Source organism: Colias philodice, chromosome 3 (assembly GCF_061535455.1).
Source record: "Colias philodice isolate Cphi_HAF_F1 chromosome 3, ilColPhil1 Martin Lab GWU primary, whole genome shotgun sequence".
Taxonomy (NCBI): Eukaryota; Metazoa; Arthropoda; class Insecta; order Lepidoptera; family Pieridae; genus Colias; species Colias philodice.
In genome coordinates this window covers 1012987-1029871 of record NC_143088.1, presented here as the reverse complement: position 1 = coordinate 1029871, position 16885 = coordinate 1012987, and the positions used below count along the sequence as shown (strand labels likewise).

Genomic DNA, 16885 nt, shown 5'->3' with positions numbered 1-16885 from the left:
CTAAATTAATTATAAAATTGGTCTCATTCTATTATCACGCCGTTGAATTTCGCCTTATGTTCGGATCTTAGACCATAAGAGGTAAACATAGAAGATCAATCTACGAATTCGGTGGTGTGGTCCGACAAATATAAAAGTGGGTTTGCTTATAACCTCACAATTGATTACAGATCATCTTCTGTATAGGCGATATTAACGTAGTATGTTCTTTTTGTAATGCTTTAAAGAGGAGTAAGGAGTCGGCTTTCGTTTGAAGATACACCAGAACCTTTGAAATCACTACTTTTAGAGGAACATGTGCAATCTAAACAGTTCTTAGACAATATTCGCTCTTATAGTAGTGCGTTTTAAATGATCCTTTGGTGCTCAACAATTATCAGAGGATCCTTTCATGCTTACTTTTAAGATACAAGGTCAAGTTTATCATTTGATAGGATCCCTTTTGCCTGAAGGCCAACCTAAGTTTCTTCAAATATATTTTGTATTCGACTACAACGAATAGTCGAATACAAGAAATCAATATTTCTCGAATTTAAAATATTACAATTTTTCCTACAGTAGGGCGACGAATGTATTTTCGCATAGTAACGGAGGGGAACTCGCGGGGGGTCAAGTGACGCGGGCCACGTACCACAAACATGCTTAGTTTGTTGTACCGAGCGCGAAAGAAAGTCATCGTGTTTTTAGTAAAATTACTATGTAAACTAACGTAATTTAATACTTAGGTACATATTATATAATGATGCGCTCAAACTGTTAATCTACATTTAATTTAGATTATTATTTGAATTACTAAGTAATGTAGAATTTAAATCAAATTCATGTTTTCCTCAGATTTTCGATGTCCTCCGATTTTAAGATGTTCTAATCAGAGTATTCAATTTTAATGTAGTTTATTTTTATAAGAGACAATTAAGAACATTCAAAAATAAAGTGTCACGTATTTTTTTTAAACGACGAATGACGAAAAACGACGTAATCGCGGACGAAGTCGCGGGCAACAGCTAGTTTATAATATGTATAACAAGTGACCTAGTATGAATTAAAAAAATATAACTCCCAGGGTTAAAGGATAAAACTTTTTAATTCACAAGAAAGGATCGGATCGTGACACAAGGTAATAATATTGCTAGAATTTTGGTAATAATGTCTTAAAATCAAATGTAGGAACAACCTTTACATCGAGGATAGCTTTAACCTTTCCTCTATAATAATATTAAGTTATTTATTTTTGAAGAGATTTAATTGATGGCTCATTGACCTTGCTTCAGTTCATTTCTTCTTTTAATTAATTAATATTAATGTTGTTAAAAAATGATTAATCTGAGCTTCCTTAGATTAATTTATGAACGAAACGGGAATCGAACTTTAAACCTCTACTTTCGAGGGAAATAAAAACTTAAGATTCAGGTAGCTATTAATTCTAACGATATCCGAGATATCGTAGGTATATAAAGAAATCTATTTGGTTTAGGAGTCCTCTAACATACTTAAAAATGATGCTTAAAATATATTGTTAATTACTGTGTTGCCGCGCGGTTCATTAACAATAAAGAATTTATAAATCTCAGTTATTACTTTTTATTCTCATGTGTAAATAGGAACAACCCATGTACAACCTATTTTAGGTAACTGTAAAGTTTCATCCATATCCGTCCAATAGATTTTTGTGAAAGAACAACAAACATACCCACACCCATCCTCAAAAACTTTCGGATTTATGATATTAGTAGGATAGAACAAACTTACCTATTATTAAATGAAACACATTTTAATTACGATCATTTTATTTTGCCTTCCTATTATAACAATCCTTAGTAAAATGTCAACACAGAATGTTTTTATTATACACATAATCAAGGACATTCAACAGTGGGACAACATTTAGGGTAGGGCCGAGCTACAAAATCATCATAGTGAACCACTTTACAGGGAGGCGCGGCAGCCACTACGCCGCACCTGAAAAAAAATTAACAAAAAATAAAGATACATACACAAAAATACATTAAAAAATGAGTACCTACTACCTATCTATATGGAAAAAAGTGCGTGTGCCGAGCACAGGTGTCAGAAGTGAAACTTCTTGGCAAGATTCGAAGATACCAAAATCGTCGCCTTACTCTATGACGTGACGGTATTGCCATGACGCGATCTTGAAATTTTACTCTCAACGCGCCTAAAGAAGTTTCACTTCAAGACAAAAAATGTTATATACCTCATAACAATGTGTCCCACGGTTAAAACGTTATTTATTATAAATACATACATGCACACAATTTAAATTGAATTTAAAAAGCACTATTTAAGAAAAATCGAATATATTTTCATTCCTGTTTTCTTCCAAATAAGTCCTAGGAAAGCGAACAGACCAAGACTGACTGACATCTAAATAAATACAAAAACAATTTACTTGGTAAATAAGAACTTTACTTGTATAATATAATATATTATCTAGTTGTAAAAATAATTATTAATTATTAATTTAATCGTATTTTCATATCTATGTTTAAAAATAAAACTACAATTATTAAATCTCGACCGGTTATCATAAATCATCGTATAGGTAATATTATAGATAATTAAATAATGCTCATTAAAACATATAGAACACTAGGTTCCGGTTTCGCCCGCCGCGCAGTCAAAAAAAAACCCGCATAGTTCCCGTTCCCGTGGGATTTCCGGGATTGCGTCATTTTCCCGGGATAAAAAGTAGCCTATGTCCTTTCTCGAGTATCAAAATATCTCCATGCCAAATTTCATGAAAATTGGTTCAGTAGTTTAGGCGTGATTGAGTAACAGACAGACAGACAGAGTTACTTTCGCATTTATAATATTAGTATGGATTCTTCCTACTTCTTAGTGTCCTTCTATTTTTATAATGATTCAATTAATTTTAACACAAATTTACCGAAGTGCTTAAAACTTTCATCTCGTGGCGGATGAAACTTTTAGCGCTACAGAGAGATTAAACCGGCATTGTTTACAGCTTAGTGAGGAATATGTCGCATATCGTAATGAAACTGAAAATAAAAATCAATGTAATGATCGCAATTGTCAAAAATTACGTTATTAAATGTTGTGATATACATAGATGAAGTCATTTGATTTAATGAAGGAGTATTATGCCGGTTCATTTGTGAGGAAACTGGCTTTCCAAATAATTTCTTAGATTATAGAATAATGGACTATTTCAGTTTGGAGAGCCTTGCAGAAGCAAAAAGCATAAGGATTCTGAGCGATCACATAAGATCATAATCACATTTTACATTCAGTAGGTAGGTAGTTAGAAACCTTAGTTTTTGACATTGCTTTTTATAGAGGGATATACCTACTTCCTACTTATTTTGTCGTCCATTTTTGTAGACTAACAGGGAATCTCGTATTTAAGAATGACCACACTTAGGTAATTCTCGGCGTGGCTATTTTATTATTTGTTATGAGAGGTGACATCTTTGCGGTTAAATAATGGTCCGGGAGCCAGCAGCAGATTTTATGACCAAGTTCCTCTCAAGCGGTAATTAGTAAAATGCATCAAAGTATAGTATTATGAAGCCTCGTGAACGTCAGCTGGAGCTCGGTTGGGGGGAAGAGCGGTTGTAGCCTCCCGTATCAGCTGACGGTTTTTCCACCAAGATACAGCCAGCTGACATATATATTTATCCACAGTTACATATAAGCTATCATCAAGTAAATTTTTGTTTGAGAGGAAATAACGGAAAATAAATTTTTCTTTAAATTTAACTTTCATGTTCGAGACACCAGCTGACGTATACACCATGTTGTAACCAGCTGACTATTTTTTTTCGTTGAGATATTGGGTTAGCTACAATTTGACAAATTTTTAGCTGAGAGGAAATGAATGAATGAATGTATTTTTTTTCCTATGGCTACAACCGCTCACCCCCCCAACCGAGCGCCAGCTGACGTTCACGAGGCTTTATAATACTATACTCTCATGCGTCTGACGAATTATCTCTTGAGAGGAAATAGTTAACCAAATTTGCACCTGGCTCCCTAACCATAATGAATATTGCAAGGTTGCACAAGTCCTAAACGACTCTACACTATAATCATATTATTGTTTTTAGTTTTACATCAATTTAGTGTAGACCTGTTATTTTGTATGCTGGTAAAATTTTTGTGCCCTTTATGTCCGTAAGAAAATAACCGATCATAGATATACATAATTGTTTTTTTATTTATTTATAACTAGATTTCCGCGTATTCAAAGATTTTCGGGATAAAAGGTAGCCAATACATTATTCTGGGTCTTCAGCTACCTACATAACAAATTTAATTGTAATCGGTTCAGTAGTTTTTACGGGAAAGACAAATATCCTTCGTTCCATCCATCCTTCTATCCTCATAAACTTTGGCATTTATAGTAGGAAGTCGGATTTCGCCACCCTCCGAATGTTTTGGGTACGGGGTAGATCTTTGTAGTTTCGAGCTTACAAACAATCATACAAATAATCAATCTCTAAGAGTAGTGCAGACACTTACGAAGTAAGGGTGACAAATTCTGAGCCGCATGTATACATCATGCAAGATTCCTTCGACGGTAGCGACCCACCGGGCGGAATCACTTCGTCCAAGTCCTTAATGTAGCATCCTTCTACGTCCTCTGCAATGAAGATAGTTTTAATATTATGGGATAAAAAATGTACCTACCTTATTCGGAATTCTGAAAACCGAGGCTGGGAGAGTGTTGGAAAAGAACGGCCCCTGTGTGCGAGTCGGACTCGCGTACCGAGGGCTCCGAAAAAAACTATTTTTAACTTTATTACCTAATATCTAATGCTAAGCATGCTTCATTTTCTACAACCAGTGATAATAAATATTTGCTTTGAATAAACATTACATAATATAAAAACCGGTAAAAGTTCAAGTTCATAATTTAGTATTGGACCTTGAGATTAGTCTTTGTTTGACTTTCAATCAATAATTGATATATATTCTCTTTGTCCCGACTGCGCTCGGATTTAGTTTAGATATTATAAGTTATATAGGTAATAATTATTTTTAACAAAAACCTATACCGCCATCAAATTATCAATACTTAATTGGAGCGCTTGGTAGGCTTCAGCTTTCAAATGAAAAAAAAGAGTGTGTGTGCCGAGCACACGTGTCAGAAGTGAAACTTCTCTGGCAAGATTCAAAATATACCAAAATCGTCTCTTGAATGACGTGACATGACTTTACTTTATTTTACTCTCAAGGCACAAAGAAGTTTTACTTCAACCATATGTTATTAAATGTAACCAAATCGAAAAATAGATAGGATATGTAAATATTTATGGACTTTCGCTTTCGCTTTTAGTTCTCAAGTTCGCTTCGCCCACCGCGGGCGGAAAGCTGGGCAGGAAAACCTTAACCTTGCGGTAATACAACGCGAACGATATTAATAATTAGTATAGAGTAGATACCTGTTCATTATAATATGAATGTGCAACATCTATTATCTATAATATCTGTTTTTCCTTATATTCCTGCAAAATGTAAAAAAAAATTAAATTGAACTATAATAATTGTGAGTATGTGATAGAAAGAACTAAAAATAGTAAAATATTTCAAACAATTTGTTCATGAACTTAATATTTATTTGTATTTTGTTATATAACATACTCTTGCAGTAAACATAAATAATATATGGACTATTTTTGCACGATATTTTTTAGTTAAATAAATTTTCTACACGCACATGCGAGAGCATTAAAATTGACCTATTTTCAAACCTAAGTACCGAAAAAAAATCGCTTTTTTTTCAAAATTTCAGAGAATTTTGTTAACAAACGAAATATTTTAATAGATGGTTACTATTACAATTAATAACTTACTAAATTTCGGTGGTTTTTCATCTGGTTTCATTAAGGCTTGCGCAGCGAAGCATGCGCTGATTGCAGCAAACAACACGACAGTCACTTTGAACATTTTCCTGATTTCTGGCTTACGATTCCACGATCACAATGATATTATGAGATCATGTTTGTCTCAATATATGCATTCTATATACTGTAGCGTCTATAATTATTATCGATAAATTGCAATTCGCATCTATTTGTGGCTAATTATACTGAATCTGTGAAATGCGTAGCGAATTTTTCCTTTTGGTTCACGGTTTTATTTTTATTAAAGCTATTTATTCATTAAAGGTTCATTATTCTGACATAATTTTCATACTTGAATCTTTGTCATACTTATTTTGTGTAATCGTAAGTAATATTTTTGTTATTTATTATATTGTGTAATCACGCACCTACGTAACTCTCCTTGCCATCAGGATCGCCTGGGAGAGATTACTTTTAAACAATAAGGCCGTGTGTGTTACTTTCTATTTTAAATTACACATTGACTTTTTATTCTGTGTTCTGGGTATAAGAATAAATAAATAATAATAAAACTTGAATTTATATTTTTTTTTTTGGTTTTATGGCATTCAAATGCTTTATAAATATAAATTGGGCTATAAGGATATAAAACCTCTATAAGGATATAAAACCAAAAAAAAAAAAAAAATATAAATTCAACAAAAAAGGTCGTGTTCTATCGTTACAATATTGTATTCACTGAAAAGTGCTTCATATTGGTTGAAATGGTTGTTAATCATCTCAATAGATGGCGCGCGGTGTGTCCCTTCAGACACATAAAACTGAAAGAATAGAATAAATTCGATTGCTCTGGCGGGTCACGAGTGGCTGAGTTGGTAAGGCATCCGCCCCGGAATGGCGCGAAGGATGCGGGTTCGAGTCCCGCCTCGTGATCGAATTTTTTCTATTCTTTATAAATTTATAAATTTATAATAATAAAACTTACTAAACTTTGGTGGTTTTGGGTCTGATTTCATTAAAGCTTGTGCGGCGAAGCATACGCCGACTAAAGCCAAAAACACGACCGATACTTTAAACATTTTTTAGTTAGTGACTGCAATATCTATGGAAATATCTTCTTTATATACCTATTGTAAATCTTATATTAGAATTTTGCTTGATAACAAAGAGACCAAGAATTGACTTTAAAGGTTAGGTACGTACGTAAACATTTAAATTATCTTCATAGCAGCTGAGCAGAGAATAATAAAATCGCATTGGAGATAAATAGGTTAAGCGCGAGTGGGACTAGTAGATAAGGGTTCCGTACAAATAAGTTAATTTTTTTTTAAATTCCTCTTTTTATACACCCCTATATAGTATAATTTATAATAATTCGAAAAAAATAGATGTTATTTTTTTCATTTATCTAATCATTCAGGTAGTTTTATAAACAAATACCACTATCACGGTTCATGAGATATGGCTCTACCTGTTTCAGATGGACTAATAGACAGACTGCGAAGTTTCGCCTCCCGTAGGGACCCGTTTTCTAAGGTTCCGTAAAAGAACACAAATGTTTTTGTTCATGGAACGTTTGCTATTTAATTTCGATCCCCTTTTTCTTGAGTTGGTTAGTCTCTCTTGAGACTGGTCGCCATGGCTGGCAGTCGGTCAGAACTATACGCTATACAGTATGTATACAGTAGGTATCACTACGCAAATGTCATAAAAATCACAATAAGTTTTATGGCTAGAAATAATAGTCTGGGGAATGATTTATTTACTCCAGACTACGCTGCGTGTAATAATGACCAGATGTTTCAATAATTCTGGTTTAATTTTAAAATGTTTACGTATTTCACATGGAATCATATTATACACACATCAACAAAATCTAGGAATATATTGTACTAGGTTTTCGCCCGCGGCTTCGCCCGCGCAGTCAAAGAAAAACCCGCATAGTTGCCGTTCCCGTGGGATTTCCGGTATTGCGTCATTTTCCCGGAATAAAAAGTAGCCTATGTCCTTTCTCGGGTATCAAAACATCTCCATACCAAATGTCATGAAAATTGGTTCAGTAGTTTAAGCGTAATTGAGTAACAGACAGACAGACAGAGTTACTTTCGCATTTATAATATTAGTATGGTACCATCAAATATCTAAAAATCTATCAAGACGATTGTGATATTGTAAATGGAAGAATTGTAATTCATTTCTAGGTCTTAAATAAAAAAAAAAATTGATTTAAATTTATTTATTTCGAATTTTGATGGAATCTAAGATGATAAGGATCTTCATTTCTTGCTAAACATCTATAAATATTAACTAAAATTGGCAAAATACTTATATATAATGTCATATTTATATAATTATCTATATAATAAACCTCCACTAAAAATCTAACAATTTTTAACACTAGTTGCCCGTTTTGAGCCCTGCGTATATTGTCAAATTCTGTATTCCTATTGTGTTGCCATATGCGTTTTCTGCCGTGATGATTATGAACCAAGTCAAACCAATATTCAAATGTTTATTTATTCAACTACTGTAAAACCGCTTTTGAATCGTCATAATACACTAGCTGTACCCCACAATTTTACCCGCAGTACTCCGCTACTGTTGGTCTTAGCGTGATGATGTAAAGCCTAATACGGAATACCTATAGCCTTCCTCGATAAATGGTCTATCTACATAATAACGAAACAAATTTTAAAATCGGACCAGTAATTCCTGAGATTAGCGCGTTCAAACAAACAAACAAACAAACTCGGTTTTATAATATAGGTATAGATTTTGTGGAATTCTATTAATTAGATGAATTGAAATAATAAAGTGAAGTTTAATAAATATGAATTTTAATAAAGACAACACAGTAAGAAAATAAAATACTGGTTTTGCCCATGTTTGCTTTTGCTTTTTCCTCGTACTTTACGCCTTAGCTCATAAATATTACGAGTTGTTTTGATAATGATTTTATTTTTAATACGATTTGTTTTTTTTAATAAATATTAGGTATTAGTAGGAGCCAAGAAGCTTATATCTAAACACGTAGGAGCCAGAGTCAAATGTCATGTTACTTAAACTTTGGTAGATGGGAGAGTCCGAATCAGATAATATAATTGACAGAATAAAAATCCTCTATCTACAACAGCTTTTTTTACTTCTGACGAAAATAATTGTGCATTTTTTTCAAATAACAACGACCAAAATTTAGTAACCAATACGCCAAAGACGTTTTAGCATTTTTACTTTTATGTGTACAATCATAAAGAACGGTTCGTCTCATATAAAATTAATGATTCCGTTTAAAGAATCTAAATCCAGTTTTGTTCATATATTGATAATCGTTGGAAGACTTAAGACTCGTCAACCTCTCGACCGACTTAGCCCTTCTTTGAACTTGACCGATATTTTAATATAACCTATAGCAGACTTTTATTTCATTCAGTTAAGAGCGTTCTAAGCCTTTAATATCTACTTGAATTATGTGCGAACGTTATTATTATGCATGGCGTTTTGTTTGATATATTTACTCGTCTTTTCGCTTCGAAAATTGAATAATTTCGCCATGATACAGTATGTATGTTGGTACGAGTGTAAATTTTACAAAGATATCGAAATTTAAACAAAGCATTTTGTACAAAATTCACAACTTTGATGGACTGAATATCGCAAGATTACCTCACTTAATCTTGTAAAATAAAGAAAACAAGTTTGAAATTTTAAACGTAGTTTATTGGCAAAATGTAGCGACTGATGCACTGCATATTGCATGATAACTGAAAATTTCTGCAAAATGACTCTTATTTTTATATGGTGAGTATCTTAAAGAATTTTCAGCGCTTTATGCAGCTTTAAGCACACGTATCCATCGTGTATTGGTATACGACATACGTGCTACAGTTAAAGAATCTAAATCCAAATATTTGTTGCTAAATTCTTAAAAAAATTGGCAAACTCCAAACGTATATCCTCGCTTAAATTGACGTAAAGCCAGCCCAATAAGGTTGTTTAATTTTTAATGTTCACTGCAGTTTGTGTTCATGTTCCTGCAAGTGGAAATAGCGCTGCAGATGTCTTGTATTATCTGAATTTCTTCGAATATAGTAAAATTAGATGAAATGTCTTCGACATTGCAGCTGTTGAAAATTGTCGCATCCATTGCTTGAAATTTATTTTTTACCGTATCTTTCGGATAAAATACTCACAATGACTAAAAGTAAAATAATGATACCATAAATCTCTACATAAACTTACATCGAGAAGTGTTAAGTATGTCACAACCAACACAACTTACTATCATAGAATTTATAAAAACTTTATTCAGCATTCATCTCAAACTCAAACATTTTTACTTTAAACAGAACATATTTTAGAATCAATAAAATCCCGATAATTTTATTTACCTACTACGTTCAGGAAGCACTGCCAGCAAAGAAAATCAAAAGCACTGTAGTAAGCTCAAAGTACAAGATGTGTGGTCAAATCCAAAACTAGATAAGTAATTGTGAATAAATCTGGATTTTTAGTGCAACAACTTATTTGTCTGAACTAAAAGACTTCAAAGCATCATACTGATACTGTATTTACTATTCATGTTTCTATTTAGATCTATCTTTTAGATACAAGTTATGATAATAAGTGTTAAGTCTTGGGTTTGACTCTCAGCACATTAAATTGGGTTATCCAGAGTCAGGAAATGCATAATTAGTAAACTAAGTGTTGAATTCTCTTGCTTACGTTGTGTTGGTTTCGTAAAGAAAAGGTAATCACATTTAATGTGAGAGGAATTTTGTCCCTGACCAAATTAGAACGAAACGGGACATTACATCGGTCATCTTGAAAGATTTAAAAGTCATGTTGCATACGGACTTATAAAACGGTATTTCAAATCAATATTTTGATACTCATGTTCTTAAAGCCTATTTCACTGTGAATATGTTTTGGTCAACTAATCTGTCAGTTAAAATATCTATAAAAATACACAATAAATAGAGTTAATATTTATCAGAGGTTTTAACAGCTGGCTGTTAAACTGGCAATTTAAATTCCTTCAAATAGTTATAATTTCCTAATTCTTTCAGCACATAACTTGCAAGGTTTTGTCGTAGAAAAAGTTCCTACATCCGTTAGCTATCTAACAGTGGTCACTATCATTTATGTATAACTAGCTATCCACCCGCGGCTTCGCTCGCGTTTTCGAAGAAAAACCCGCATAGTTGCCGTTCCCGTGGGATTTCCAGAATAAAACCTATCCTATGTGTTAAACCAAGTTACCCTCTATATGTGTGCTAAATTTCATTGTAATCGGTTCAGTAGTATTTGCGTGAACACACACTCACACACACACACACACATACTCACAAACTTTCGCATTTATAATATTAGTAGGATCATGTTCGAAATAATAATAATAATAATAAAATAAAATCATCTTTATTTGGTTCTCACAACATTAAAAGGTTACAAAACTCAATTATACTACACAAAGAGAGGATAACGTTGTGAGAAACTGGTGCCTGAAATAGACTAAATAGAAGTCTGAGGTACAGGTCACCAGCCCCCCTCGCGGATATCATACAAAGTAGGTTAATTAAAGTTTACGCACCTAAATAATGGATAAAAGTATACAAATTTTACCAGTCGACAATTTTACTGTAAAAGAAAGAAAAAAAAATAAATAATACTATATAATACAAGGAAGAATAACCTATTTTAAATTCCTACCAAATCTTATAGATGTGCCTTAATGTGTGTGTGTGTGTGTGTGTGTGTGTCTTAATGTGCTTGTATTTGTGATGTGTTGAATCTGAATGTATGTGGGTGAAATTGAAGTTGGAAACATTTTGGGTGCAAATGTACAAAGTTAAAGTCTGGGAGAAAAGTATATAAAACATTACTTCGGTGGAGATAGCAGATTTTCAGTTTCTTCGTATGTTTGGGACTTAAGGTAATTAGTGACAGTTTTTTTACAGTTAGTTTTATTTTGAATATAAATGTTAAATCGATTGTTAAAATTGTTGTATAAAAATGGACCAAGATAGCAGAAGAAGCGGTGAGAATGGAAAGTGTTGAAAGATACGGTTTGACATACGTTATACTTGCGGCGTTTTTTGTTATAGAGATCAGGATCGAAATTTAGTTGGGAGTGTTTCTTCAAAATCACTTGTAGTATAAATGATTGTCTGATAGATAAAACATCCCACATTTTGAAAAGGTTAGCAGTAGGGAACCGGTAGGGAAGACCAGCACCTACCTTTAGTATAACTCGTTGGGCCCTTTCCACTTCAATCAAATGAGTTTTCGCACTACCACCCCAAGTTAGAATACAATAGTTTATTATCGATTGTACTAGTGCAAAATATACCATTTTAATGGTGTTACGATCAGAAATATTTCTTAAACTTTTAAAAATATAGATTAATTTACGCATCCTACAAACAAGAGAGTCTATGTGGCACCTAAAGGTGAGACATTGGTCGATCATGACACCAAGATACTTTATATTATCAGCCCTTTGAAGTGATAAGCATTGGCAGGTTAATGAAATGTGGTCGCAAGTATGAGCTGTAATGGATAGTAGCGGTGATGGTAAAAGGTGAGTTTTGTGGGCAAATGCAATATATTTGGTCTTGTTTACATTCAGGGTAAGCAAATTAGTTGTAAGCCAATCATAGACCCTGTCAAAGCCAGCTTGCGCAGTTTTAAAAAGATTGTCCCAAGTGACGTCGGTAAAGAAAAGAGCGGTGTCATCTGCAAACGTAAAAATTTTACCCCCAGTTAGGTTTAAACCACACAAATCATTAATGTATACTAAGAAGAGCGTAGGGCCGATTATACTGCCTTGAGGTACGCCATAAATGACCGGTAACTTGTCGCTTACCGTATGATCTATCCTAACCCTTTGAAACCTATCACTCAGATAGTTTTTCAAGAATTTTAAGGGGACTCCTCTTATACCAATATATTCCAGCTTATTTAACAATCGAGGGATAGAAACTGTGTCGAAAGCCTTGGCCAAATCTAGGAAAATTGCTAGACATTTACGCCTGGCATCTAAATTGGTGATAATATTATCCACTAGTTCATGAACAGCATCATTTGTATTCTTACCGTGTCTAAATCCAAATTGATTTGTTGAGAGGAGATTATTTGTCTCTAGAAAATTTACTAGTCGTTTATTGACAACGCGCTCTAATATTTTTGATAAAGTTGGCAATATTGAAATTGGCCTATAGTTATCGACACAGCTTCTATCCCCATTTTTGTGTACAGGGGTGATAAAAGCAACTTTAAAAGCATTTGGAAACATTCCTGTATCCATTGCTAGGTTGCATATGTAGGTAATTGGAGGGACGAGGATATCAATGTATCTCTTGATAATTTTAGCAGTGATCAAGTCACTGCCAGCGGCAGGACTGTCCTTAAGATTTTTTATTATTAGTGAGATCTCATCTTCACTCGTAGGAAGTAGTACTAATGAATTGAGAGGTGATGAATGTGAGAGTGTGAGTGTTTTGCGAGAGGCGCATAGTTGATTAGAGGAAAAAATTTTTTCTGCTAAGTTAGATCCGATGTTTGCAAAGAAATTATTTATATTATTAAGACAGCTTTTTGTTGCGTTTGAGTTGATCTAATTTAAGTTCCAGGTAGGCTAATTTCATTTTATACTCTTTATTTTCATTTTCTAATTCATATACTCTTGATAATAACTCTTCATGTTGACATGTAATGCATTCAACCGATTTTTGTATGTCTTGGTTTTGGGTGATAATTGTAGTGAGAGCTTTGGTTAAAGATTCGAACTTGAGATCCTGTTGTTCCTTTAAATCAGTAAACATATTTTTTATGTCCGATATTGACGAAGTGGATGGCATAGGACATTCAACAAGACTTCGTTTTTGGCGTTTTGTGATATTGAAGTAATTATCATCTGAGTCTCGACTGCATGGACGGTTTAAGGCCGAGTCTGAATTATATTGCGTTATAACGTTTGGTGTGTTTAGTTGAGAACAAGTACCTGGCGGTGAACGCTGGATTGACATCGCGAAAAACAATAGAATTTGCTTGACTGGGTAAAATAGAAATTTATTACTGTGGCGCAATGTCGCAATTAGCGTAGCTACAGAAAGCAGCGATAGCTGTATGGACGAGCGGATTACTCACTTGAGTTTTTTATCTTCTTCGCACAGATGGATGTCCTGCTTTATAGCAGTCAGTGTCCGCGTGTTTGATTGAGGTTTGATAGGCGTTGTTCGATCTGTTCGAAACTGTGCAATCCTGATACTATGACTAATAATTGTTAGTCTGAGTGGGATAGGACGAATTTAAGTAGATGTAGCACTGATGTAAATGATCACCACGAGGTTATGGGCGTCTAATATTTTGAGATTAATTAATTCACTTTAAATTTGATTTTAACACAAGATAGAATGAGCGGTAAACACGTCTGCAATGCACGGAGGCCGCGGGGGAAGGGGAATAAAGAATCAAATCAAATCAAAAAAAAAAATTCGAAAGAGAGATAAAGAATCAAATCCAACGAGTTTCTAAGTTATGTGCATCATGGGACTGTAATTTCCGGGATTGCTTCATTTTCCCGGGATAAAAAGTAGCCTATGTCCTTTCTGGGGCATCAAAATATCTCCATAGCACATTTCATGAAAATTGGTTCAGTAGTTTAGGCGTGATTGAGTAACAGACAGACAGACAGAGTTAATTTCGCATTTATAATATTAGTATGGATTTTGTTTGATAAGGCAAACAACTAAGTGTTGATTGTTGAAAGTTTTCATAGAAACTTTAATAGTCAGGTATTGGTAGGTATAAATAAAAAAGCATACAGTATTTTCGTAATTTATTTGGTATCTCTCGTGGTAACTTCTTCGTTTCTTGACATCCCTCTATTTAACACTTTGGCACAATATTTGGCGCTTATGATTCTAAATACAATACTGTTTCATTCTCGATAAATTATTCTCATGATTCATATCCGACCAACGTAGTAATTGGCAGTGCAGAAACCGCACCGACAATAACTATGTCAATGTGACTAGAAATAAATAATTAAATAGATTCATTAGAACATAAATCTGGAAATAAACACCTCATAGAATATGAACACTTTGGTCACTCTGTTTTAATATTTTCATTAATCTATGTTGTATATATACATCGTTTAGTTAAAGATCAATTTAGAATTGTAATTACTGATATAGTTTTGGCAACATTTCCAGATTTACGCCCTAAAACATATTATAAATATTAAATTTAAATGCGCTATAATGCTTAATGCTCGATTAAATCTATCCAATGGCAGTATTCGTGTATATATAATAATTTTTATTAATTTAGTATGTGTTTATTGAGTTAGCTAAATAATATCGATATTGGCAAGTAAAGAAAACATCAGTGGCACTAATGTTACAGCTTACATTGTTACAGACAAACAACCTTTACATTTACATTATAAACTACAATTAAACACAACAAGATTCCAACATATTTCGTCTAAAATCTTTCAGCCGACCCTTTTAATAAAAATTCTAGATGAATCTGAAGCAGATGAATACAAAATCAATCTACTTCAGCACTCATCTAGATAACATATATAAATTTCCTGTGCATCCCGCTCGTAGAAAACATTTTATATCGATTTTCTTTCCGTCGTATGTCGAAATAATAACTGACTAAATGAGCAAATTGAGGATAAGAATTTTCAATACCAATTCCACTTATTCTTATTTCAAATTACTCATTTTCTGTTTTAATTACGTAATTATGTCTTTTGGCGCGCAAAAGTTGAGTACGCATATGACAAATATGCCACAATGTATTTAGTTTCTAGACAATAGTTTTACCATCGATTTATTGCCAATCATCCTTACATCTAAAATTCTTACATCGTTCATAGATTATTTAATTATTGCTTTTAATTTCATATTTGGTCAGACCAATTTTGCAAGTGAGAAATCGTGTAAAAAGACAAGTGGTGTGCTATCTGTGTGCTTATCTTCAATATTATTCGCTAGTTTATAGAAACGAAGCGGTCTCGACAAACAATTTCTAAGAGCAGCCAAACTACTAGTAAAAGTACTTCTAAAAGTTGAACACTAGACACTCTAACGGGATAGCCGTCACCGATGACTTTTTAAAGGCTTTCGACATAATTCATCCTGAGATCACGTTCTTAAACATTAAGTACAATCTATTATTGCTTTTAGAATTGCACTGTTAAGTTTAAAAATACAGTTTAAACAAGTCTTTGATATACATGATACACTCCGCGGATTTATCGTCCAGCGTGGGCGTGGGGTGCCTCTAGGCAGTCAATTAGGTCCGCTAATGTAATGTTCACATGTGAACGAAAAAATTTGGAAGTCTGTTGACACTTTGTTGATTACAGCGCACTCAGACGGGAGGGTCCATGTGGCGCTGTAATGACGTCAGTCACGTGTGGAACACCCACCCTGGCACCGGAGGTCACGCGTCAGGAACACCGTGGATATGATGTTGATAGTTGTGATTTAACTTATTCGCGAACTCGTGCATGATATCTCTGAATATGACCGAGTCGAGGTTCTCCCCGAGGATGTAAAGTAAGTACCAGTCTCCCATTTTGCTCCTCCGTACGATGGTGTCTACGTTGTCTCGTCTGACGAGCCTGAACCTCATTCTCATCATGTAGACTCTCATGCGCGGGGAGAAGATGATGACGATTCTATAGATGAGGGTGATGAATGTGAGGATCCCGAGGATGACGAACCAGAACCAGAGAAACACGTAAATCTTCTCGTTGACGACGTTGAGCGGTAAGATGCAGAGCGCATCGTGTCGCTCCACCTCGCCCGATGATCCAAATTTGTTGAATAGTGTACACTTCACCATTCTGAAACATGAAAATTGATATGAGCGAAGCCGGTGTTAAAAATATTCAAAATAAACATTTTCACAAATTCATGTTTATTACAATAACAGATTCATTCCACCTATTTGTATGATTACAATCAAGATTACAATCTATTAAAATTCATTTGATGATTAATTTGAATTATCAATTGAAATAAACTTGCAAG

At 33.8% G+C, this 16885-nt stretch overlaps 2 protein-coding genes and 1 non-coding gene across 5 annotated transcripts in view; 1 reads left to right on the top strand and 2 right to left on the bottom strand.

The window, feature by feature from the left end:
• Positions 1 to 1775: 1775 nt before the first annotated feature.
• On the bottom strand, positions 1776 to 6946 carry ssp7 (short spindle 7). Of its 2 annotated transcripts, none has more exons than XM_089714934.1 (3): positions 6814 to 6946; positions 4504 to 4624; positions 1776 to 1959 (listed from the first exon to the last, which is right to left on the bottom strand). In XM_089714934.1, the coding sequence occupies exons 1-3, from the start codon at positions 6905 to 6907 to the stop codon at positions 1857 to 1859; spliced, it is 318 nt and encodes a 105-aa protein (XP_089571060.1). In that variant the 5' UTR covers positions 6908 to 6946; the 3' UTR covers positions 1776 to 1856. The 2 variants fall into 2 exon arrangements, with proteins under 2 accessions (XP_089571060.1, XP_089571061.1); XM_089714935.1 differs by lacking the exon at positions 6814 to 6946 and adding an exon at positions 5838 to 5960.
• Positions 6686 to 6761, top strand: TRNAS-GGA (transfer RNA serine (anticodon GGA)). The gene has a single exon. It is a non-coding gene; the product is annotated as a tRNA-Ser (tRNA).
• Positions 6947 to 14654: 7708 nt separating the features above from the next.
• Positions 14655 to 16885, bottom strand: part of shakB (Innexin family member shaking B) — a 71969-nt gene continuing 69738 nt past the window's right edge. For both annotated transcript variants that reach the window (XM_089712307.1, XM_089712316.1), the window contains exon 5: positions 14655 to 16698. In XM_089712307.1, coding sequence (XP_089568433.1) covers positions 16293 to 16698 — 406 coding nt within the window. In that variant the 3' untranslated portion in view covers positions 14655 to 16292. The remainder of the gene's footprint in view (positions 16699 to 16885) is intronic.

Bases quoted from the DNA above. Each gene is read 5' to 3' on its own strand.
- ssp7 (XM_089714934.1), bottom strand. From the start codon at position 6,907: ATGTTTAAAGTATCGGTCGTGTTTTTGGCTTTAGTCGGCGTATGCTTC. The intron at 4,625-6,813 runs GTAAGTTTTATT...TCTTCATTGCAG, and splicing joins CCCAAAACCACCAAAGTTTA to AGGACGTAGAAGGATGCTAC. The intron at 1,960-4,503 runs GTAAGTGTCTGC...ATTTTTTTTCAG, and splicing joins GAATTTGTCACCCTTACTTC to GTGCGGCGTAGTGGCTGCCG.